The 24524-nt window shown below is 44.6% G+C and overlaps 1 protein-coding gene across 6 annotated transcripts in view; it reads right to left on the bottom strand.

The window, feature by feature from the left end:
* Nucleotides 1–24524, bottom strand: part of LOC116400163 (kinesin-like protein KIF6) — a 45264-nt gene that overhangs the window by 7536 nt on the left and 13204 nt on the right. For 5 of the 6 annotated variants that reach the window (XR_004213894.1, XM_031877858.1, XM_031877861.1 and 2 more), the window contains exons 4-10: nt 21803–22000; nt 12027–12129; nt 11247–11302; nt 4170–4220; nt 3367–3454; nt 3092–3227; nt 796–878 (exon numbers count right to left, since the gene is read on the bottom strand). Coding sequence is in view for 5 of the 6 variants with exons in the window: in XM_031877858.1 (XP_031733718.1) it covers nt 796–878; nt 3092–3227; nt 3367–3454; nt 4170–4220; nt 11247–11302; nt 12027–12129; nt 21803–22000 (715 nt within the window). In the remaining variant the exon portion in view is untranslated. The remainder of the gene's footprint in view (nt 1–795; nt 879–3091; nt 3228–3366; nt 3455–4169; nt 4221–11246; nt 11303–12026; nt 12130–21802; nt 22001–24524) is intronic. The other variant, XM_031877857.1, reaches the window with a different exon arrangement.

Genomic DNA, 24524 nt, shown 5'->3' with positions numbered 1-24524 from the left:
ACAATGCTAAATGATGAGCAGATGCTCTGGTTCAAAATGAGACCGAACTTATCTATTAATGTCGGTTTTTGAGCAACGACATGGGTCTGCAACAGACTAGGTAAGGCCTAGCTCATTGCTGGAAGTGCATTTTTGCTACGGAAAATATTATTGGTCGCTTTTAACCTGTCGGTTAAGAGCAGTGAGGAGTCAATGGGGGTATAAAACGGTCAATAAAATATGCTTTACAAAAGTGTGAATCACAGCAACCACAAGAGGTCCTTGAGCATACAGTTATTAATGAGCACAGAAAATATCAGGCTGATCAGCAGTATATGAGGTTAGCTGTGGACAGACAGACAGATACAACACGCACACATACACGACTGAACCGTTACGCCTGGAAGACATAACTAACTATAGCGGGATGTATAACCTTCTCAGGTTAAGGTTTTTGAAGAAACTGAATTCAGTGCTCTGCAGGCAACCTGCTGCAGTGCGAGTACTGAAAATGGCCAACGTCTGGACAAATATTTTGGTCATTGTTTCTGGGAATGTGAAACAATATCTACGTCATAATGTTGTCATGGTAGACTTGTAGCAGACATGGGATGTCAAATAGCACTTGGCCAATCATCCCCTGGTAGGTGAAGCGAAATAAACACAATGACATTATCTTTCAACATTTGTTCAATATTTGTTCCATGGAAACGAGCAGTGAGTGACACGACCACTACATCTACATTTACATCTGTTAAGGGCGGAATCGAACGACGGACAAAAAGACAAAGTCATCATCATCAAAATGTGTCTCACCGAAATCCTGGAGTGCTAGGCGAAGGCAGCTGCAAGGTTCCATGTGGCGACCCTGTGTGACATCTTGCCGTGGCCTCTGACTCCTAGTCACAACCATTGAACTATTTCAAAAACATCATTCCATACTGGTGACAGTTAAACACAATGGGGCCACATGTGACTTAGAGCTGGGGGGAACAGAAGACCTCCAGGTATTTTGTGTTGTCTTGCTCCATCTCTGACTCAAAGTTTGATCAATTGCATGTGTACTGGTTTCCAAAAACAGAACAATAAATGGACAAACACAGCTGTAAAAAGAGCCTGCTTCCTGCTTGGAAGATCCAAAACTGCACATGTAAAATTCTGTCAGACTTCCTCTTCTTTCCAGTGAAAGATTCCCAAAACCTGGCGATATTGCTCTCCATTCATAAGAGAAGTGTAAAACGCCAGCAGTGTCTGCAGGTCATATGATGCTGCTTAACATCTTCTTTGTGTTTGATTTCCCAAATGTGCACAACAGCCGTCAAGCCCAAGCAAAGTGTGTGTGAGACCAGAGACTCAGTTCTCTGTATGTGTTCTTAGTTTGGGAATTTTCATCTTTCTCTTCAAGCTTTTGCAAATAGTTGTCTTTCATTATATCGTACAAGTCTCTTAAAGGGCCAGTTTGGATTTTTAGAAGTGGGGTTGTATGAGGTACTTATCCATAGCTGGTGTATTACCTAGAGTATACGGCCATTGGTACGCCCTCAGTTTGGAGAACAAGACAGGAGCACCAGCACATGAGCAAAAGATGTACTGCCGTGGACGGGGGCAGCAGCAACATGCATTTTAGACACCTAAAGCAATCAACATCAGTTTAAGTGTACGCTATTTTTAGAATATTTCCCTTTCCCTTAAAGTCAGATAGCCCTTTCCTACGAGGAACTGAAGCCGGTATCGATGCTCTCTTCAAAGCCACAAAATCGTCTCACAAAAACAGATATTTAATTTTACCTCGCAGAACACAGGAGTGTCTGGTCTATCGTTGCCTCCATCAGTTAGGTTGTTTGTGTTGTTGTGTGACTTAAATGAATCAGAATCATAGACTGTATATAATAAGTGGACGTAGTCATCGTGACGAAGCCTCTAGTTTGGCGTTTTGGCCGTTGCCATCTTGGCGTTTTTGCAACGAGTGAATATAAGTGACCATATTCGGATGACGGAGGACTGATGTAGAGACGTTGTATACGGTTCTGGTAGGGTAGCGACCTGTCAATCAGAAGGTAGCCCCGCCCTAAAGCATCCCCTGCTTTATGGTCTATTTGACTCTAAATGGACCATCATTTACCTGAAACCAGCGATTGAGACCAAAAACACACGTTTACAATGTTTACTGAGGTTGCCAGCTGATCAGATCTAACCAAAGTCACCCAATAACACAAACAAACTAACCGATAGAGGCAGCTGTAGACCAGCAACTCCTGTGTTCTGCGAGGTAAAATTACTTGTATGTTTTTGCCAAAGGAGTCTGGTGGCTTTGAAGAGAGCATAGATAGCGACTTCAATTCCTGGACGAAAAGGGCTGTCTGGTGGCAAGGTAAAGCAGTGAAAATATTAGAAATATAGCGTACACTTACACCGATACAGATTTTTTAGGTGTCTAAAATACGTCCACAGCAGTACACACCTTTGCTCCCGTGCTGGTACTTCTTGTCTGTTGCTCCATCTTCAGTAGGTAATACACTGACCATGGAGAAGTACCTCATTCAACTCCACTTTAAAACATCAGGACCATCCCAAGCACAAACACTAAATTGTTATTTAGGACTGAAATAAACGCTGACTCACTCCTTATCCCCTGCTGTGTTGCTGAGAAACCTCATGAACATGTTGTCCTTGTTAGAACTCTGCTGAGACTGTATTGATGCTATTGCTGTGTTGCTTCTCTAAGCTGCTCTCCAGGCCGTTGTTTGGGGCCACATGGAATTCTGTAAAAAAACGAATTCCCGTGTAATTTTTCTCCTACACATCTTCCCACCAGGGCCCATTCAGCGTGATGCTCAACAGAGCCTGCAAGGGTCACACTGGTGCCGTAAAAGCCTCCGGAGTCAGAGACACATGCAGATCAGCTTATACGCACACGCTAGCGTGTCCTCGGAGGCCAATATTGAGAAAACGCACAAAAGAAAACAGTCATAGATACAGAGACAAAGATGAACGGACACTGCCTTCCTGGCTAATTTCAGAAAACATATCTTTGGCACTCCAGCTGTCATGCTTACAGAAGCTTTATGTGGTGTTGTCACATAGATAGGTGGAGAAAAGTAAGGTCAGTCACCTGCATGCTGGAAGCCTCCTGGCTCCACCACTTATGGAAGTCTCTCTGGAGCTTGACCTTTGCCCTCTCCAACAACAGCTGCAGGTGCTCAATCTCGGTCCTCAGCGCTTTTAGATGGTCAATGGTGCTCTTGTAACTGATGGGGGGTATTAGCAGCACCAGATTCATCTCGTGTCCACGTTACACAATATCTGCTGTGTCTAATCAATCTGAGTAGTGTCTTGGGAGAAATGTTTGGTATGTAATACATTGAAATGCCCTTTCACTACACTCACGCCTTTTTCTCCTGCTCGATGTGTTTGCACAGGTTTTCTTCAACCGGGTCGACCTCTTCCTCAACCTTTGGGCGATTCTCCGTTACACCTATGGAAGAATTGGACACAAGACACGGCAAATGTTTTAAATGCAGATAGAAATGAGGACATACTGTAGATCAAATAAAAAATACAGTCATAATGTTTTCTTCTTCTGTGGTAGTCCAGAAGCTAGTAAGCGTGCGTTTCCTTCAAAGACGATGCTTTAAGTACTTGGCCCTGGATAACAGAGGCCAAGTGTTCTCTGATGCGGGACTGGAAATAACAACAAAAGCCTGAACTGGAAGGGAGATGTTTGTGTGCTTTGCAAGCAGATTTCCTCATCAAAGCATTTATGTCACTGATCAAAATGGTCAGAAAAGAGCAAAATGAGGGAGACTTAGAGCTGTGACGCCCAGTCTTTGGTCACTAAGCTTTCAGTCAGTGAGGACTACTGCAAAGGCTTTGAAGTGGGCACCGCTGCACACACAGTGCAGGAGCACCCACGATGCGTTGGCAGTGTTTACAGCCCCACTCTGAAGGGAGCTCAATATCAAAAAGATGATAAACAGAGCTGTTATTTGTGACAAACTTGTCTAAAAGAGATCTGTAAGAGTGCAGATGTGTGGAGATTTTTTGCATTACGATGCGTTTAATTGCTTCAAGCGTCCGTGCATTGTTTAGCTGTCGGTGTGGGTAGATGGAGTGGGATATTATGCTGCTCGTCTACAGACACATGGTTACATTTGTTGCCGTGGGAATATCCATTGTTGATTTCATCTTACCAAGAGCTGCCCTCTGCCCCCTCTGCAACGCTAACTGCTTCTTCAGCTCATCTGAGAAAGAGAGAGGAAAAACAACTTTGATTTTTGCAAACACTTTTTTTGACATACATCAGAGGACATGATTAAATGATTAATTGCAAAACACCGAGTGTTCCTGACCAAACCATAGTTCAGGACTCTGATCTCATACAGAGCCCATATCACTAAGCTACTGAATATGCAAAAGCTCAGTGCAATAGGTGCCATTAAGAGTGTTATAATAAGAGACTGTATGGGCAATGGTGATTTATGTGTAAATGGGGAATTGTTTGAACGTGGTAAATGAACTTCAATGTGCTGAAAGGGCTGTGTGACAGCAGTTTCTCTTTGAGTTCACAACAGACGATTGTCCTCTGATGGCACTGACTGCAACAATACCATGAAGCATTCTGACCTGTAAATATAGTAACAGCCCTTCTCTTCACGCTGGTTTAATGTTGCAACTTAAGACTTGGGAAGGTGAGTTCCACCAAAGAACAACCATCTTTGTTCCTGTTCATCAACATGTTATATTTGACCCAAGATGTACAAGCAGTAAAAATGTGTTCTGTCAACTGATATTTCTAATTGTTAAAGGTAGGGTTGGTAATCTTCTTCTAGAACATTTTATTTGTTTTATCTGTTGAAATTGTCATTACATCCCGACGGCAATCAATAAATCAAATGGACTGACCAAAAATAAATAAATAATTCATCCAAAAGCTGCTTGCTTGACAGGGACTTGAGACAGGTTCTCAGTGTTCTCGCTAGATGCAGCGGCTTTTGGAGCTTGTGCTGCTAGCTACTGTCATTGGAAAAGAGTTGGTGAAAGTGGCCTGGCTCTCTGGTTTCTTTACATTATTAACTTTTTTTAGTTTTTACATAGGTTGTCTTGCCCAATAAAGTCCCTCCAACCTGATCAATATGAGGCCGACGGCGTTACCGATAATTGGGAGTCTAAAAAATCTGATAACCATCTATATCTGCCAATAGTTACCACTTTGAAAACAAACAAATCTTGATACAGATCCCTTAGATTTGTTTTCTAAAGAATTGTGATCAAGACACATACATGGGAGCAGGATTTAGTATTGTACTTCCATAAAGGCAGCGAACTGACAAGAGATACATTTAGTGTCTCGCATGGGTTAAGCTTCAAACACACTGGATCTGACAATCGTTTGAAAGCTCCCTCTAAAGCCACAGAACACATCATACAACACAATACAGTGATGGAGCAGCTCGCAGGCTTAGCTGTGATCTTTGTCCACAAGGGTGATGTTACGGCAAACACATCCGCTGTCTCCGAGTCGTCTTTAAACAAACATTAACTCACACTTCTTGCATTGATGAACTTGTCGTTGAGTTGTTTGAGTAACACACTTCCACAGTCAAGAGTGACTCCGGTGAGCCAGAAAGCAACACGAGGGAGGCATGCTGGGTCGCTGTGGCAGTGATACCGGGTCAACATATGGCTAAGTCATTTGTGTCTGCTCTTCTGTTTTTGCTGCGTCTCTTCCCTCTAATAGACGTAGTTAATTGCCCCATTGACGATATTGAATTTGTGAGGCGACGCTTCAGTGGCAAAGGACAACTGTAAAGTAAATGGATGGGAGATTATTGTATAGGTCATATTTGAGGCCAGTTCTATCCACACTAAATCAGGGATATATTTACTATAAGACAAAAAAGAATTCCTCATTGATAGTGTGTCAGATAGCGAGTTAAGTGAATGCCCAGGATAGCTATATGTGGCAGACTAAAAGATAAAAGAGACATTGAATGGCAGTTCGGCATGTGGTGAGTTTCCATTACAACCCCTCAGGTCTTATATATACACACATAGACGGTGCGGTGCCGTAGCTCCGTCTGAAACACGATCCTGTCGCCAATCTAAAAACTCGAGGTCCAAGCTCCGAAAACGAGAAATCCAGATGAAGTATTATTTGGCAAAAAAAAAAAGAAAAGAAAAGAAAGGGGGAGGGGTGGCTACCTTTTCATGCAACACCTCTCATAGTGCCATAAAACAGTTGGATGAGAGTTCTTGCTTTGACAAAGGGAAGATGAAGTCACAGAGCATTTAAGACTAACATCTGTCCTGCTGAAGTGACCTTGAGTAAAGCACAGTCTCTTGGGATGAGTAAAGCGTAACAATGGAGTTATTCCACAATTCAGGTTGAGTTTTACATCAACTCTCAGCATTTCACTGATTTTGTGTTTTTAAAACGGTTTGCAATCTGCCCATGCAAGCACACAGACCGGCTCATCTTTCAAAACCTCTTGACACACTCCTCTTTAAAAGTAGACTGGGGGGTTTCAGCAGACCAGAGATGTGAATGGATGATGTGAAACGTTACAAATGACGCACAGGGACATGTTGTGCCCACGATGACACCGATTTCCTTCTGGAGCATGAACCAGGGTTTGGGAACCCCTCAAAAAGCCATGTGTTTTCACCCAAAGTCTGCAGTTAAAGTAGCAGGGAATGAGCTGAGACGCCCTGTGGCTTTTACGTTGTGGTCAGATGCCCCAGACTCCTGACAGACACTACTTTCTCAAACATGGCCCATAACTAACGGATGCACAGGCCCCTCCTTTCACAATATACAGTACATAGAAGGATTAAGAAATATTCGTGCCACGAGTATGCCATGCTGACAGGGTGAAGGAGTGCAGGGAGCACACAACAGTGTAGACTGTTCTCATCCATTGTTCTATAACACACCAGCGAATGATACTGTGCCCGGGAGGCGTTTTCACGTGTTTCAGGCAGGAAGAAATTATTTGTAACATAGGTTCACCATGTTACAGCAGTTACAGGACTACTAATTGAATGTGGTACTCTCTGGCCGCACTTTGTCGGCAAAAGTTCAATCTATCAACAACTTTTAGTTTGGCCCCACACACACGGCGGTCAAGCAGGCTGTACTTCGCTGCTGTATTTGTCAGCGTTATACCTACAAAAAGTAATGCACTGCAACATAAAAGAGCACATGGGCCTGGCTCTAACCATGTGGCTTCAACAAGTCTTGGCATGAACTGAAGCTTTTTCGAAAAGTCTTGGCCAAGCAATCACATCTATATTTGTCAGGTTCATGACACAATTAGATGTGCTAACAATGCAGGTATATAATATTCTGCTCAGGCAATCCTAACTATGGTGTGAGAATAAACTCCTATTGGCCATACTATTAAAATATTGTAACTGAAGAGTCAAACATTACAGATTATTGTCACAGAACATCATGTCGGAGCTCAAAGATTTCAACAGTATTTCTGACCTCTATTCATTAAAAGATCAATTTGCATACGTGTCAAGTAATAGCAGTATGTGGTGTGCTCACTGCAATATGTCATTACATTTGAGTGCTCCTATCCCCCTTCCAGGACAAGACTGGCTCAACACCACAACCTCTTCCAAACCATGCAGGGTTTCCTCCCACACCGTCAGGAGACGTGTCGTCGTCTTTAAGGACCGGTGTCGAGCTACAAGCCTCAATAAATATTTGGTGATTTTTGTGGCCTGGAGGTTAAATGTGATATGCCACACACTACCACAGCGAGCTCAAGATCCAAAGATCATACACACTATCCAGCTTCTCAATTTCTGGGTGGGCGTCGATTCAAGTCTGTATGAAGAATGAATGCACAAGGTAATTGCTGTCATTTTCACTGTTCGTGCAGTTAGCAACCAGTCGTCGCCATGTTGAGAGCCACGTGGAGGCAATTCCTCAGTCATCGATTTCCTATGAGTTTGCAATTAGCATATTTTAGTGCACAAATATAATTGGACTAATAAACTACCACCACAAGAGTTGCATATACAAAAGGAAACATAAAAATGTTGTTAGTACTAAAACAGAACGATTGCATAAACCACTTTGATGAGCAGCTGATCATTAGCACTGCAAGTAGTCAGGTAAAACCCAGTGGCTGCTGGTGGTTAAAGACCACATGCAATGCAGAAATCAAGTTGCATTCGTTCTGCTATATTCCTTCTCTAGTGCTTTGGTGGAACAATCTTCTTGGCAATGACATACGTTTCAAGCTCCAATAGACCTTCCTTGAACTCTATTGGAAAAGTCTTTAGGTCACTTCAGCAAAGGTGAGCAGAGCATGAAAGTGCAATTCCCAAAGCAGTTAGCAGATGCTTCATCTTGGACTGTACTACAGAAATCCCCCCCCCCCCCCCCCACCACACACACACATCTGGCAGAGAAATTCTAAGATATCTGCTCATTTCCAGCTGCCCTACACCGTTCATGAAGTAGAAGATGTGCATGGCTGATCCCTCTGAATAAATATAGATCTTTGCACTTTTTGGACCTAAGGGCTTGGAACGTATATGCTCCTCCAAGTGTGATCGGATTCCAGAGTCATTTGCTGTGGCCAAGAACAATACTGTAAACCAGGGTAATGTTTAGACACTGATGTATCCATGGGCTCCCGCCTCTCTCCTTCTCCCCTGCTACTGACCCTCATGCCAGGTACATCCATCAGAAGAACGCCGCACAAAGCTTTTGTCTATATTATGCTGAATGTTTCCATGTTCTGCATTAACCATGAGACGCAGGTAGTGTAAAATTTCCAAGAAGGGCTTCCAAGATGGCAAGGAAGCACACTGAGCTGAACATTATGGTACTACTTTCCATCCAGAAGAGGCAACCACCTTCCACTATAAACACTGTCTCTCATCTAGGAAGAATGCAGCCCGTGCACCTAACAATGTAATAATATCTGACTGTGTCAAGATGTTTTTGTGGTATCTTTCCAAATGTGAATAAGTTGAAGGATTCAAATGTTAAATCCTATCCTAAAAACACACATTCATTCAGTAAATCCAATTTCTAAATACGACACCCACACAGCGATGATGTCTGCAGAACACATTTGAAGAGTTAATATCCAACATGATGTCTTAGTGTGATGTATGACATGTCTGATATACGGCTGTGTCAGCACCTCACAGACTGATTGATGAAAAAAAAATTGAACTTCCAAGGATGATAAGTGTATGCTGGCATGAATGAGGGTAACAGCCGAATGCTACCAAACCACCAAGCGTGATCTGAGGCAGCAATGATGCCAGGCACTGGTGTGAGGCAAACCTATCCATTTCAATGGCATGTGAAATGGGCCACAAACACACACAGTCCGGGGAAATTCATAAATGTAGCTTGCAATAGTAAATGCGAACCAGATTGAGCCCTAACGGCACATTTTTAACTGCTTTGACTTTACTGGAAAATTCAACCAAAGTGCAGAGAAATAATTTAAACGTATTGAAACCAGTGGCGACAGGAGTTGCTTTTAAGTAGCCCTGTGTAACTTTATGATCTCGTTTGTACTAACCACTACCTTTGTAACAATTTTCAACAAATCATGAACTCTGTCCCATGTTTATACAAATGATCAGTTATGCAAGATTGATATCCGAGTGATATCCGGCCAATCCAAAGACGGGGATTGTAACCAATTAAATGTAGTTACACAATGGTGACTTAGTGTCAAAAAGAAACACCACTGGCGAGCGGGCAGAAGAGCAGTGACCTGCCCCTGGTTTTTCCCTCTGCCAACCCCACACATACACACTCCCCTGCTTTCCCTGTTCTGGTTGCCAGATTGTCTTTGTTCTACCCCGTGTGTTCATAGCCTTCTGGCATTATTCTCTCATGTTAGTTGCTATGGTTTGTGACTTTGCCTTTTTGGATTTTTGCCTGCTCCCTGTTGGATTTGTTTGCCTTTACGGATTGACTTCCTGTGTATGATTGCTTGGTGCCTAGTAAAAGAAATTGCCTTCTACCTCACCTGGTCTCCTGTGTCTATCTCTGCTCTTGAGTCTCTGCTCTGCCCCAGAATCGTTACACTGCGGGGGGAAAGAGTTCCACAGAGCTCCATGTCTAGATCAGCAAGTACAAAAACACCAACGTTTGGTCGTGGCCCTCGGTGTCTGATACTGACACACAACTTTAGAGCCTGTATGAGACAAAACAAAGGTACTTATTTTAACCCAAACCACAATCTTTAACTAAACCTAACCAAGTAGTTTAGTTGACTAAACCTAATTGATGCCAAGGGATCTGACCATGATTTAGTGTGTGACGAGCTGGGAATGAGAGAGGGTCGTCTAGAAACGTGAAACTCAGCTAATACAAAATATACATCTTTCATTTTGTTATCGTTCTCTGGTGTTGTGCAAGGAGTTGCGAGGGGTGCAGTTGGTCCTGGGCCAGGCCTAACAGTTTGTGAACAGTATAAAATACGCACAGCAATGCAAAAAAAGGATGGGTTATGGTTCGCATTATTGTGCCTTGGGATAGGGAAACAAAAGTCACATCTACCTTAATTCATCAAAACTTTAATGCACCACCCGACATGCAAGCTATATGACCAAATAAAACATATCCACAATGTTAGGTGACTAACGGTTGCATGCTAGGTCTCAACTTAGCCAGGTGTGTACAACAACACAGTATTTTTACTTGAGTAAAATATTCTAGTACTTTCCGTCCTTGCTGATGGGACTATCCATGGCGTCAAAGTGTTGACACACAGTAGTACATACATGTATGCATGTTTCACAACAGGGTTTAACTTTAACTCCATAATCACTCAGCATTGACAGAAGCTGGGGTTTAAGCCAGGTCTCATTGTGGCATGGTAAAGCTGCCTGTCAAAGACATTGCTGAGAAGAACCCAGGGGTGTGCTTACCAAGTCGTCATAAAACAGCCTGAGCCAGGCTAGTAAAGAGCACAGGTTGGAAGACTACAGTAGGTGGGTGGAAATCAGAACCCGGTCCGGGAAAGGTTCAGGAATGTGCTGAGCGACATTTCTCCGCTCCGGGGAAACAGAACCCTGACAGAGATCTGTTCATTAAGCCAGGCAGTTAGGCGGCTGTCTTTTGCGTTCCACAGAACGTTAACAGAAATGATTAGCGTTCTTTAGGACTTGCACCATAGCCTCATAGTTTGCCATTTGGACAATGATAATGATGAAATGTAGAGTTTAATGTTTTCACAAGTCATAAATGTAATGTGATTTCTGGTGAGACAACTTACTTATTCGGTTTCTGGCCTCATTTAGTTTCTCCCCAAATCTTCTGGCCTCAGCTGACCTGTTCAAAAGAATGCAGGTGTTAATTGCCAATGGTAGCAAAAAAGTAATTTGATGAATTCAATGTGGTAAAGAAACTATAAGCATACCCAATGCAAAACGATTTATTTTCAATTTGCAGGCAATAAAGAATTCAGGAGCATTGGTAATAAAGTATTACACATAACATATATTATATCTCTTTTGGCATGTCACTCAAAACACTTAAAACAGCCGCTCACTAGATTGAGGTCGTCAAAGGTTTGTCTCTGATTCTAGACAAAAGCAACACATTTTAAAATGCACCTCTGCAGGTACCATGTGCCAAAGTATGCTGTGTTGACACATGTACAGTATGTGGCGTTGACGCATGTACAGTATGTTGCGTTGAATCATGTACAGTATGTTGCGTTGAATCATGTACAGCATGTTGCGGTGAATCATGTACAGTATGTTGTGATGAATCATGTACAGTATGTTGTGATGAATCATGTACAGTATGTTGTGTTGACGCATATACAGTATGTTGTGACGCATCATGTACAGTATGTTGTGACGAATCATGTACAGTATGTTGTGACGAATCATGTACAGTATGTTGTGACGAATCATGTACAGTATGCATATAAAAATAGCATTGAATGAGCTAAAAATAAAGTATTACTGCTCACATTACTCATAATTTCGGGCAACATAAGGAAGGGAATGTATCAAAACTTTCGAACAACTTGTTATTGGTCACTAACCTCTGTTTGAGTAGCTCCTTGTTGTCCTCAATAGTCAGATGGTCCTCGTGGTCCCTTATGAAGGTCTCAAAGGCCTCTTGCTTTCCCATAGACAGCTGTGGGCCTGAGAGAAAAAGATCCAGCACAAAGACATAAGCTGTATTCTGACAATCAGCAGCTGCTGTTTTTATCACCAGGTCCATCCTAAAAATCTAAACCTACCATACATAGTACCATCCTAACAAGACTGCATACTTGTCGTGCTACTGAAATAAACGTACTAACTAGGGGAAGTTGTGTCAGGTCCCGCTGTGTAGATTTGAACAGTCAGACCTGAGCTGTATGCTCAGTTCCCACATCCACAGGTACTCAACTCCAGTCTGGCAGCCAGATGCGAGCTAGAGCCCCACTGATGCAGTTGACCTCCCACCTATCACTAATCACACAGCTGAAGGCCTATTAGCCAGTCAGTCACTGTTTAAAGAGAATATCAACACAAATATAAACAGCATACTCTGAGCATGTCAGCATTACAAGGCAGATGGCCCCCACATAACTTTGGCCACTTGCCACATGTAAGGAAACTACATAATTTTGGACGTAACATCCTGCTGATTGTTTATTTTTTTTATAGGCTTGTAATATTATGTAATGAGCATTTTTCTTGAAGTGCCATACATCTGCTGGCAGGTGATTATTAAGAGCTGCTACATGTAGCGTAGCATAATCAGTCTGTGTTGTCGTTTGTCACTTTTCACATTCTCGAAAACATGAAGTTGCTTTTGTGGTGATACACAAAGTGAATGACTCCAAGAAGTTTGGTTGTTCATTCTAGATCAATCTATCAAAGCTCTCTCTCTTTCAACCCAACAAATCTAATTTACAGTAACATGGACTGTGTTTCCAACAAACCAACATTTTTCCCTGTATTTTGTATGGCCTAAAATTATAATAGAAAACATATAAACCAGCATTATTTAGCAAGATTACAGTGGAAAACCCAAAGCTTCACAATGATTTCCAAATTCCCCCCCTTGTTAAATTGTGTGGATCTTTGTGACGAAGCTCTAACCAAAGAACGTACACAGGACAGTAACTCATGCGAGATTAATTGCAGGACAGTCAGGAATTTTTGTTTCTTTATTTTTGGAAAGTCCTGATTGAAAGCAGCAGGCATCTCACGGTCATACAGTGTGCTCAAAGAGCCAAGCTCAACAAATCGGTTTAAGGGGTTTCTTGAGGGAAATGCACTCCAGTCGACTCTTGTAAAAAAAAAAAAAAAAAAAGCAACATTCCAGGGATATCTAAGAGTGATATGACATCATATTATGTTGTACTAACATTATCTGTGGGGTAATGAGATCGCACAGACCAAGGGCCAACTTTCCCGATTCCTCTTTTCCGTGCTTTGAGTGCAGGGAGGAATGTGTTGTTGTGACTATTGTTGCTGTTTCAACAATTTATTTTAAATGAAATACCAGATGAATGACTGCACTGTTCCATCAGCTTATAAGAAAAACATCTGACAGCAATTGTTATGCATTTGTAGATAGTAGTAAACTTGACAGTAAAGTAACAATAGATCTGGTACATTGCATGTTCCTACTGTGGCCTCCTGAGCGGGGACAGCAGTGTTTGACTTGTTGAGGTGTCCCATTGTCTTAGGCTTCTGCTCAGATCACAGAAACGTGTGGCGGGCCTGGTAAAACCATCAGCGTCTCATTACATGCTCGAAGGATTTACAGTAAGATCGAAATCTTCCTATAAGTCTCAGGTCTCCTTCCTGAGCTTAAATACAAGTCCACACCAACCTGAATTACAACAGGAACACCTTGTCCATCCAATAGAGAACTTTTTACACTACAAGAGGAGAAGAAGAAGACACTGTGCATCTGTGCCTGTGGAAGAAGTCAATAAACTAACCTCAGGAAAACTCACAGAGGCATCTCGGAGTCGTCCACTTTGCAATTTATGGTGCACAGTCGAAATCCTGTTCTATGAGGAACTCACAAGACTAGAATTACCCCCTCATGCTTGTATGCCTCCGCCAATCAGTCAACTTGCAGTTTACATCCATGTCTGTCCAAAATGTCATCCCTTCATAATTTTATCCTATTAGACATTTGTCTGAAGTTGTCATAATTAGCATGTGAATCCTTGAGTTATGGCCAAAATGGAATGTTTTTTGTGAGGTCACAGAGACATTTCAACTTTGAACCTCAAATTCTAACCAGTTCATCCAAGTGGATGTTTGAACCAAATTCGAAGAAATTCGCTGAAGGTGTTCTTGAGATATCGCGAGCATGGGACGGATGGGAGGTCAAAGTGACCTTTGACCACTACAAATCCAATCAGTTCATCCCTGAGTCACAGTAGTTTTGCCAAACAAGACATACGGGCGTACACAGGGACAGATGGATGGATGGACCGACGGACAACCCATAAACATAATACCTCCGACCACAGCTGTCACCGGCGCGTTGGCATAAAAAGCTCCCTAATGTTCATGCTTTATTCTATGCTGGCAAAGCTGAGAGTCCAGTACAGAAGGACATATTATGGAAAAGAGTACAGTCGATTAAACGCCATTCAATCAGCATGAATGGTTTCCATGGAAAGGTCATCATCATTACATTCACAGTTAATCTTCAGGGGACAGTAATTGCAACGTAACCATAGAGGCTGTTGGCTATGGCGCCAGAGCCCTCAGATTAAACCTCAACACACATGCACAACATCGAGCACAAGGAAAGGAGACGTGTAGGGCATTTGTTTTGAATTAGGACAGTATAAAGAACAATGATCTAATGCGCGCATATAGTTTGGTTAGGAATCTCTAAGTGGGTCATAGAATATAGGCTCTCCAGATGTGAAGCACGTGATAAATAACACGGTGTACTGTTTAAAACAACTGGATCAATTGTGTGTTTCTAATATTTTGTACTTTCTGTGATAGTAAGGGGAATTCACTATGTAACAATGTAACGGCCTCTCAATCGTGGACGCTGTAGCATTACCTGGTGCTTTAAGAAATCCCTGAAACTACATCGACGAAGTCAGAAGTACTAAAGTGTGAGCGGTGTCCTCTCTGATGCTCCTGGATCCACTCAGCGTGTTCTCAAAGCTTCTACTTCCCAATGTGCAGAGTCCTTTCTGGACCACATCAAGCCCTCCCTACTGGGTAATGGCTGATGGAGTTGGGAGTGTGTCCCGCTCGCAGCGTTGCCTGCACACAGAGCGGAAAGAGACGGACATTTCTCATTAAGTGTGAGAAAAGAGGCGCCGAGTGCTAAATATATTGTAGCGGACTCTCCTCCATCCATCCATTCATTCTCTTCAGCTTATCTGGGGCCGGGTCGTGGGGGCAGCGGGTATTCCAGACGTCCCTCTCCCCAGCAAACTCTAAGGACATAATTCACTATAGTCTGTGATTCAACACAAGCAGTTATGTTGTGCTCGTCTGTGTTGTTTTCTCTTCAATGACACAGTGACAGTTGGGCAAGTGTCAGCACTGCCCATGCTGTTAGCGGTTCATAAATGAAAGTGCGACAATGAATGCAAAGTCAAAATGAGGCTAAGTTGGTAGTGACAGAATTGCTTGAGAGCAGCACTACCTGGGTCTGTGGATCATGACAAGGACTTAGCAGTTACCTATATCAAGATCATCAAAAGCAGGGGTATTCAATTAATATTCAACGAGGTCAGTTGTATTAACGTGTGTATGTAGTCAAAAACTGACATTTAAAATATAGAAAGTTCAATTGAATAATATCTCAACAATATTCATTGTCAGTTTTCAAATTCAACTGGATGAATTATAAATAATAAATACTCTAATAACAAATAAATTATCTCTTATTTCAAGTAAAATAAGGACTGGATTAAAAAAATAAAATGCATAACAGAATTATTTTTAAAAATGTGCATCTTAAAATAAAGTACTTCATTTTCGAAAAATTAACTGAACTGATTTGTCCTGCAGCTTTAAATTCAGTTCATTCAGGTGTGAAGTGATGTCACTCAAAAAAGCCACGATATTATATTCTCATCTTCACGCAGCTCCTCCGCGAATCGCCACCTTAACGTGGTGGAGGACTTTGAGTGGCTCAGTGATCCTGGGAGCTATGTTGTCCGGGGCATTAGCCCCTGGTAGGGTCTCCCAAGGCAAACAGGTCTCGGGGGAGAGCCCAGACTAAGAGCTGTTCAAAACGACCCTAATGATAAGCAGCCCACGGACTTTAGCCACCATGCCTGGACCAGGGAAACCGGGGCACCCTCCCGGAGCCAGACCCAGGAGGGGAGCTAGTCGGCGAGCGTCTGGTGGCCGGGCCTTCGCCCATGGGGCCCGGTCGGGCTCAGCCCGAATAAACAGCATGGAGCAGCCACCCTGTGGACCCACCACTGCAGGGACAAGTATCGGGGTTGGGTGCAATGCAGAGCGGACGGCGGGTCAGGCGGGAGGCCTGGGCGAGCCGATCGCCGGCGCATAGACTAGCTCTAGGGACGTGGAACGTCACCTCGCTAGCGGGGAAAGAGCCAGAGCTGGTGCAGGAGGTGGAGCGATAACAGCTAGATATAGTTGGACTCACCTCCACACACAGCGCTGGCTCTGGAACCAAGCTCCTGGAGAGGGGTTGGACTTTGTCCTTTTCCGGAGTTGCCCAGGGTGAGAGGCGCCGGGCGGGAGTGGGGATACTCACGAGCCCCCGGCTGAGCGCCGCTGTGTTGGAGTTCTCCTCGGAGAACGAGAGGGTCGCCTCCATGCGCCTACGGGTTGCGGGGAGCAAGGCTCTGACTGTGGTTTGTGCTTATGCACCAAACAGCAGTTCAGAGTATCCAGCCTTCTTGGAGTCGGTGGGAGGGGTCCTGGAAAGGGCGCCGCCTGCCGACTCCATAGTTCTCCTGGGGGACTTCAACGCTCACGTGGGCAATGACGGAGAAACCTGGCGGGGGGTGATTGGGAGGAACGGCTTGCCCGATCTGAACCCGAATGGCGTCTCGTTATTGGACTTCTGTGCTTGCCACGGTTTGGCCACAACGAACACCATGTTCGAACATAAGGTGGCTCATAAGTGTACCTGGTACCAGAACACCTTAGGCCGGAGATCAATGATCGACTTTGTAATCGTATCATTTGATTTGCGGCCGTATGTCTTGGACACTCCAGGTGAAGAGAGGAGCAGAGCTGTCAACTGATCACCACCAGGTGGTGAGTTGGATCAGATGGCAGGGGAACCGGTTGGAAAGACCTGGCAAGCCCAAACGTGTAGTGAGGGTGAACTGGGAACGTCTGGCGGAGGACCCTGTCCGGGAGGTCTTTAACTCCCACCTCCGGAAGAACTTCTCACACATCCCGAGGGAGGTTGGGGACATGGAATCCGAATGGACCATGTTCAAAGCCTCTATTGTGGACGCGGCCGCTAGGAGCTGTGGCTGGAAGGTCATCGGTGCCTGTCGTGGTGGCAACCCGAGAACCCGGTGGTGGACACCGGAGGTGAAGGAAGCCGTCAAGCTGAAGGAGACCTTCAAGGCCTGGTTGGCACAGGGGTCTCCCGAAGCAGCTGACAGGTACCGGCAGGCCAGAAGGGCTGCAGCTGCGGTGGTCGCGAATGCTAAAACTCGGGCATGGGAGGAGTTCGGGGAGGCCATGGAGAAGGACTTTCAGTTGGCCTCAAGGAGGTTCTGGCAAACCATCCGACGGCTCAGGAAGGGAAAGCAGGGCTTACCCCAGGCTGTTCTCAGCAGGGGGGGGAACTGCTGACCCGGACAGGGGACATCGTCGGGCGGTGGAAAGAGCACTTTGAGGAACTCCTAAACCCGACCAACATGTCCTCTGCAGAGGAGGCAGCGCCTGAAGATCTAGGGGGAGGCTCACCCATATCCCTGGCAGAGGCCGCTGAGGTAGTCAAAAAGCTCCTTGGTGGCAAGGCGCCGGGGGTGGATGAGATCCGCCCTGAGATGCTGAAAGCGCTGGCCATAGTTGGGCTGTCCTGGCTGACATGCCTCTTCAGTGTCGCATGGGGGTCGGGATCAGTGCCCATGGACTGGCAGACCGGGGTGGTGGTTCCCATTTTCAAAAAGGGGGACCGGAGAGTGTGCTCGAATTACCGGGGTATCACACTACTCGGCCTCCCGGGGAAGGCTTATGCCAGGGTGCTGGAAAGGAGGCTCCGACCGTTTGTCAAACCTCAGATTCAAGAGGAGCAATGCGGATTCCATCTCGGCCGTGGAACAGTGGACCAGCTCTTTACCCTCGCAAGACTACTGGAGGGGTTCTGGGAGTTTGCCCAACCAGTCTACATGTGCTTTGTGGACTTGGAGAAGGCTTTCGACCGGGTCCCTCGGGGGTTCTTGTGGGGGGTGCTGCGGGAGTATGGGGTGCCGGACCCATTACAACGGGCAATCCGGTCTCTGTACGACTGCAGTAGGAGCTGTGTCCGCATTCTCGGCAATAAGTCAGACACGTTCCCGGTGGGTGTTGGCCTCCGCCAGGGCTGCCCATTCACTGGGGCGGTTTGCAGCCGAGTGTGAAGCGGCGGGGATGAGAGTTAGCATCGCCAAATCTGAGGCCATGGTGCTCTGCCGGAAACCGGTGGATTGCTCCCTCCAGGAGGGGACTCCAGGAGTGCCTACCTCAAGCGAAGGAGTTCAAGTATCTCGGGGTCTTGTCACGAGTGAGGGTAAGATGGAGCGGGAGATCGACAGACAGATCGGTGCGGCTGCAGCAGTAAAGCAGGTGCTGCACCGGACCGTCTTGGTGAAGAGGGAGCTGAGCCGGAAGGCAAAGCTCTCAATTTACCACTCGGTCTACGTTCCTACCCTCACCTATGGTCACGAACTCTGGGTTGTGACCGAAAGGACAAGGTCGCGGCTACAAGTGGCCGAAATGAGCTTCCTCCGTAGGGTGGCCGGGCTCAGAAATAGAGATAGGGTAAGGAGCTCCGTCATCAGGAGGGAGCTTGGAGTTGAGCCGCTACTCCTTCGCGTCGAAAGGAGTCAGCTGAGGTGGTCCGGGCATCTAATTAGGATGCCTCCTGGATGCCTCCCACTGGAGGTTTTCCAGGCACGTCCAACTGGGAAGAGACCCCGGGGAAGACCCAGAACACGCTGGAGGGATTACATCTCCCAGCTGGCCTGGGAACGCCTCGGGATCCCCCAGAATGAGCTGGAACATGTTGCCGGTGAGAGGGAAGTCTGGGTCAGCCTGCTTGGCCTGTTGCCACCGCGACCCGACCCCGGATAAGCGGAGGAAAATGGATGGATGGATGGATCTTCACGCAGCATCACGTGAGATGATTTACAGCACATGTAATTGGTCGGTGTGTTTCCTGCACCGCTGAACAAGTGAAAAGCTGCGCCGGTTTAAATAGAGGTGCTCCGTCAAAATTCAATAATTCTTAATTATCTTTCGGTTTTAGGTCACGGTCCGGATACAACAGCATCTGGGTCCGGATCCAGACCGCGGTCCGCCTATTAGTGACCCCTGATCGAAAGGCATGTTTTCCTCAAGGTCAGAGGTTTTTTTTATCCGCAGGCTCTGACATGTAACAACCTATCACTCAACATAAGAGGAACCAGCCATGAAAATGTATTTTGAGGGCGGTATTGTTGAGTTTTTGGGGGTCCTGGGTAAAATTAACTTACAACATTTATTTCGGAAAATCCAGAATTATGATGAGAGCCAGGATGATTCTTCACCATGTCTTGTGTTTGTGACAGAAATGAGCTGTGTCTCTTTCATTTGATCATGAAACAGCTGGATTCTTTACATGTGATATTTTAATGCTTGGATCCAGTATGACTCTTGACTGACTGACTGGTATTTATATTTCTGTTCATTATAGCCACCAGATGCTCATCGTAACAATCCGAACACTAAATCTGCAGTTAATATGAAGTGCACTTTACTTTCAAGATCACATACTACTCTACAATTATAGATGGATTACTGATACCTTCGCCCACAAGATGTCACTCAAAGCAACACGTACCAACCAGCAAGAGACTCAAAATGGCCACAAAGACACACAAAACAACTACAAAGAGACACAAAACGACTAAGAAAAAAGGGGCAAAATCCCCCAGACCAACAACAACTACAAAACGTTCAAAACAATTACAAAGTGAGATAAAAGAACAACAAGAATAGGCTATATAACCACCTCTCTCTCTGTGCCTTGCTTCTATGTAGGAGGGGTGGTGAGGCACTTTGCATGTCTGTGCCCAGGGGCCCATCGTCTCGTAATCCGCCCATGACTACAATATATAAAAGCACACACAGACAGCATTAGAAAACTGTGTGGTGGTAAAGAAGCAGATGCCACACAGAACCCATGGAGGTCATCACGTCCCATGAAACCAGAGGGAGAAAAAGGAAGACTTATGTGGGCAGGTGAAAACAAATCCTGGCGAGATGACCCAAATGATCATGCTTGCTCCGTATTAGATAGCATACCATTCTGAGCGACTAATACACACATGGCACCTCATTTATCAGTGGTTTTCATAAACCCCAGCTTCATAGCCATCCGTCACAGTGCTCCTCATTGTCCCTTCGATGAATGACTGATTCGCTTACTAAGTCTGACTGGACCGAGTTGAAGCACATGTTTGTTTTCTAATGGGCTCTTCTTTCAGAGACCCTGTTTGCAATTACCTCTGTGCTGGCCTTATTACCGCACCAGGCAGCATTACACTAAAATGTCCACAAAAAAAAAGGACGAGGGGAGCTGTGGTTAGCACAGAACGGAGCACAGCCTCAGCGTGATGAGTTGCTGGCTCCTACGCCCGTGCCCGGTGGCTATGACCGAGCTCAGGTTCATCATCACACTTAAGGCTCCACCGAAATTAAACAGGAAAAGCCAACGCTGGCCGAGGAGCAGATTTCAATGCTTGATTGGCTTGACTTTCGGCAACGTCCGCAATCCGTTCAAACCAGTTTGTGTCTAAAAAAGGTTTCGAGCAGACTGACAATACAAGATTCAAAACATCTTCACAGCCAGTGCCTCAGTCTCAGAGCAAAAGGAACATTTCATGCTGTCCTGCTGTCTGAAGTGTGTGCTACTTTACTCTGCCCTCTCGGAGTCTTTGTACACTTTCAACCCTCTGAAGGCACACGCTGTGGCAAAGCTACATGGAGATAACCGTAATCAACTGCAACACTGTGATGACACTCAATTCAAGACCACATGTAGGAGTAATCTGCCTGTCACTGAGACAAACCTGCTTCTGTTTAATTCGATCACATTTGCGAGAGTTACAGGTTTAATATACTGTGCTGTCTAATGCTGCTCTGCAGACGCGATCACACTGTGCCACTTTAATGACTTCTGAAGGCAAACTCCTAAATGCATACAATCCTACTGATGACATTGTTTAGATAAAAGACAACTTAGGGAGACTCTTCACTTCACACAGTAAACTCCAGAAATCAGGGGCACACAGAAAATCAGCATGACCACACAGAGCTGCCCACATTCCTATCAAGAGAGATCACCTGTCACCTCCCAGCGCCTAATTCATAACAAAGTCCTCGCTTCTTCCAGGTCAGAAAGACTGACTGTCATTAAAAAAAGCCTGTCTCCTACAAGAATCCTATTTTGTTATTATGGTCGCAGTTTTAAACATGTGGCTCAAAAATGCAACAAAACTACTTGATTAAGTTTAGTTAACGGCTTAAAATAAGTATGTTTGTTATAGTATTTAAGTCATAGGCGTATATTAAAACATCTTTACAATTCTCAATGTTTCTAAATTTTGCCTTGTAAAGAAGAGCAAAAAAAAGCTTCTTAAAGTACCTCTTCTCATGTACTGTATAGCTCGTCCCCCATAGTCGGCTGAGATAGTGACCGTGCTTCCTTCCCTCGACAGTGGCGCTGCTGTCAGCCTCGAGGAACTCTGGGAAGCCAGGCTCTCGCCATTGGGGATGTTAGCAAGCTGAGCAGCAGCATCCAGGGCCTTTTTTTTCTCCTTCTTCAGCATCTTAACTAAGATACCTTTAGGCACCAAGTTAAGGATTCTACTTCTACAAAGTCCTGGATGGAAAAAAAAGAATCTTTCACTGAGTAGCACCTCTTTCAACTGATGTAAAAATAAACATGGAGACCAATTTCAGGATATGAGGATGGCAGTTGATTGACTGAATCGACAATATACAGTAAACCCTGGAGCATAAATTGTGATTTCCTGAAGGCTGTGAGCTTTTAATGATGGCGGAGGGCTGACATGCGCCCAGCGTCTGACCCATAGTGTAATTCAAGGTCTTGCTCGCCCCCTGGTGGCTGGCTGCAGTATAGGACATATCAGTGTCAGCACACACGCAGATGACGTTTCTAAAACATGAATCACACAGAGCAGGTGTCAATTTGATCATAAATGTATGGATGGAGTTATTGTGGTTAGTTGTGTCTTTCCAACTACCACAATACTAACGTAGCAAACAAGCTGTGGCCGTGCTCACTACTGCGCAGATTCTGGCTCCAAATTATGTCGCCAGCGCAACATGGCAGCGCTCGTATCCGGGATATTTTGGCTTCACTTTTGCACAGCGAGAGGAAGTGGAGACGTGTCGTCCATCTACGGTCTGACCTTACAGCCTCGGGAAGATGTCATGGTCTGGGATGAATCAACGAAGAGGAGAGGAGCCAGAGAGGCAGCAGATACTCTACCAAGATTCCACTCAATCCTCTCCTACTGATGAGGTTGCACGCGTGTTTGTCTGCTTGGATCCCAGTGTAGCTGTGTCCGCCTGGGTGCGCAGAGAGTAATTGAGTGGTTAAATGAGGAGGCTGAAAAAGGCAAGAATCGCCGCATAGATCCTGTTCACATTTTCATTGCCATGAGACGTTTCACTTCTCTGTGTGCACCATGCGTTAGGACCATTTACTGTAATCGTTTCCTCTGTTCCATCTACTGTCCTTTGCTTCCAACTCAACAGCGCTATTTTGGATTTGATCAACTGCCTCCTGCTCAGGCTCACTGTCTTTTTTTTAATAATGCATACAGCAGAGCACAGATTCATCAGCACTTTCAAATCTGATTATCAAATTGACGCCTGCTTCACGACATATAGCGCTGCTTTTACTGTATAACAGGAATCCACTATCGGTGAGAAAGAAGAAGACGGTGCCAGCAGAGGCAATTTTTTTTTTTGCAATCAGAAGCGCTGATGGAGGGAAAGTGAACTAGAATTGCATTGGGAAAAAAAACATGATTAAGCCAATTTTACAGAACGTTGCCAAGATTGCTTTTAAAATGTCAACAGAAAGCAAGAAATCAAAGCTCGTCACCGGCTAGCAGGTAAAAAGCTTAGTTTGACTTAAACTAGAACTCCTTTACATTACCTGCATGAATAAAACATTACAGTCTTATAAAATATGCATTCAGCTCCCTGTGTGCCTGTTTTTCCACTATAAATGGAAGTGTGCTTGATGGCCTAATCACAACCCATAATTTAGAGACAACACATTAGTCCGTTCTTCAAGCACGGGCCTATCATGAGATTAGTGGACATCTACTTGTGGTCAGGCCGAAACCGTGGTGGTCAGCAGATACTTGGGGAAGTTCAAAGAAAAAAACAGAAAGAGTCAGAATGTCATTATTTTTGATGATGAATAGACGTAGTTTTGAAGGGGCTGGAGACGTTAATTCATACTCCTGTCAGCCAATACAAAGGGGATGTCAGGGGGAACAATAACACAAATGAACCAAGTCTCCAATTGCAGTTTCCAATGAAATGACCCATGCAGTCTTCTCAAAACTGCCAAGATCTAAACCCCGACACCATTCCAAATGACCTACAGAGGCCAAGTTTTACAGAGAAATATGACTGTTTCTGTGCCTATGTCATTGTTTCATACAAGTCATTACTTCAGACTGCTGTTCACCAGGTTTTCCCATTATTTAGATCTCTGGCATCTGATATCTTCTATGCTGAACACCACCAGGGACTTCTAGTATGGGATGAACATTTCTTTTAGGGGTTGTACATTGGACCTGTGAGCGGCTTTACATGCCACGCACTCGAAATGTGGTCAAACTCAGCTCACGGTGTGCATTCCATCTCTCCTTCTCATCTTCCCTGTCACTCTCTATTATGCCGTCTAATAAAGCAGATATCACAGGAAATAGAGAAAATGCCTTCAAAATTACCGCAGCTGGAAAAAAGGTGCCGTGCCAATCTCGCGTGGTGCCACAAATTATTAAGTATGATAAATCTTTTAAGTAGCTAGATTACGATTACAGTATTGGAGGAAGGTTTGTGCAGTATGGGGGACTCAAAAACAAAAAGAATTGGAACCAATTGAATTTAGATAAAGGAACATTTCACGTCACAAAATTATATTTTCTCTGCACTTTTTAAAGATCCACAGTACACTTTAAAGCTTTAAATAATCATTGCATCCAATTCTCAAACTATGACGTTCTAGGTTCACCTCTGGCGTTTATTTTCAAAATAAACTTCCCAAGTAGGTTAACTTCATTTTTAGAAACAAAACTACTTTGTTAGGTTTAAGGAGC

The sequence above is a fragment of the Anarrhichthys ocellatus genome, unplaced genomic scaffold, assembly GCF_004355925.1.
Source record: "Anarrhichthys ocellatus isolate YVR2014 unplaced genomic scaffold, GSC_Weel_1.0 scaffold152, whole genome shotgun sequence".
In the NCBI taxonomy this organism is placed as follows: domain Eukaryota; kingdom Metazoa; phylum Chordata; class Actinopteri; order Perciformes; family Anarhichadidae; genus Anarrhichthys; species Anarrhichthys ocellatus.
This window is presented reverse-complemented; position numbering and strand designations above follow the sequence as displayed.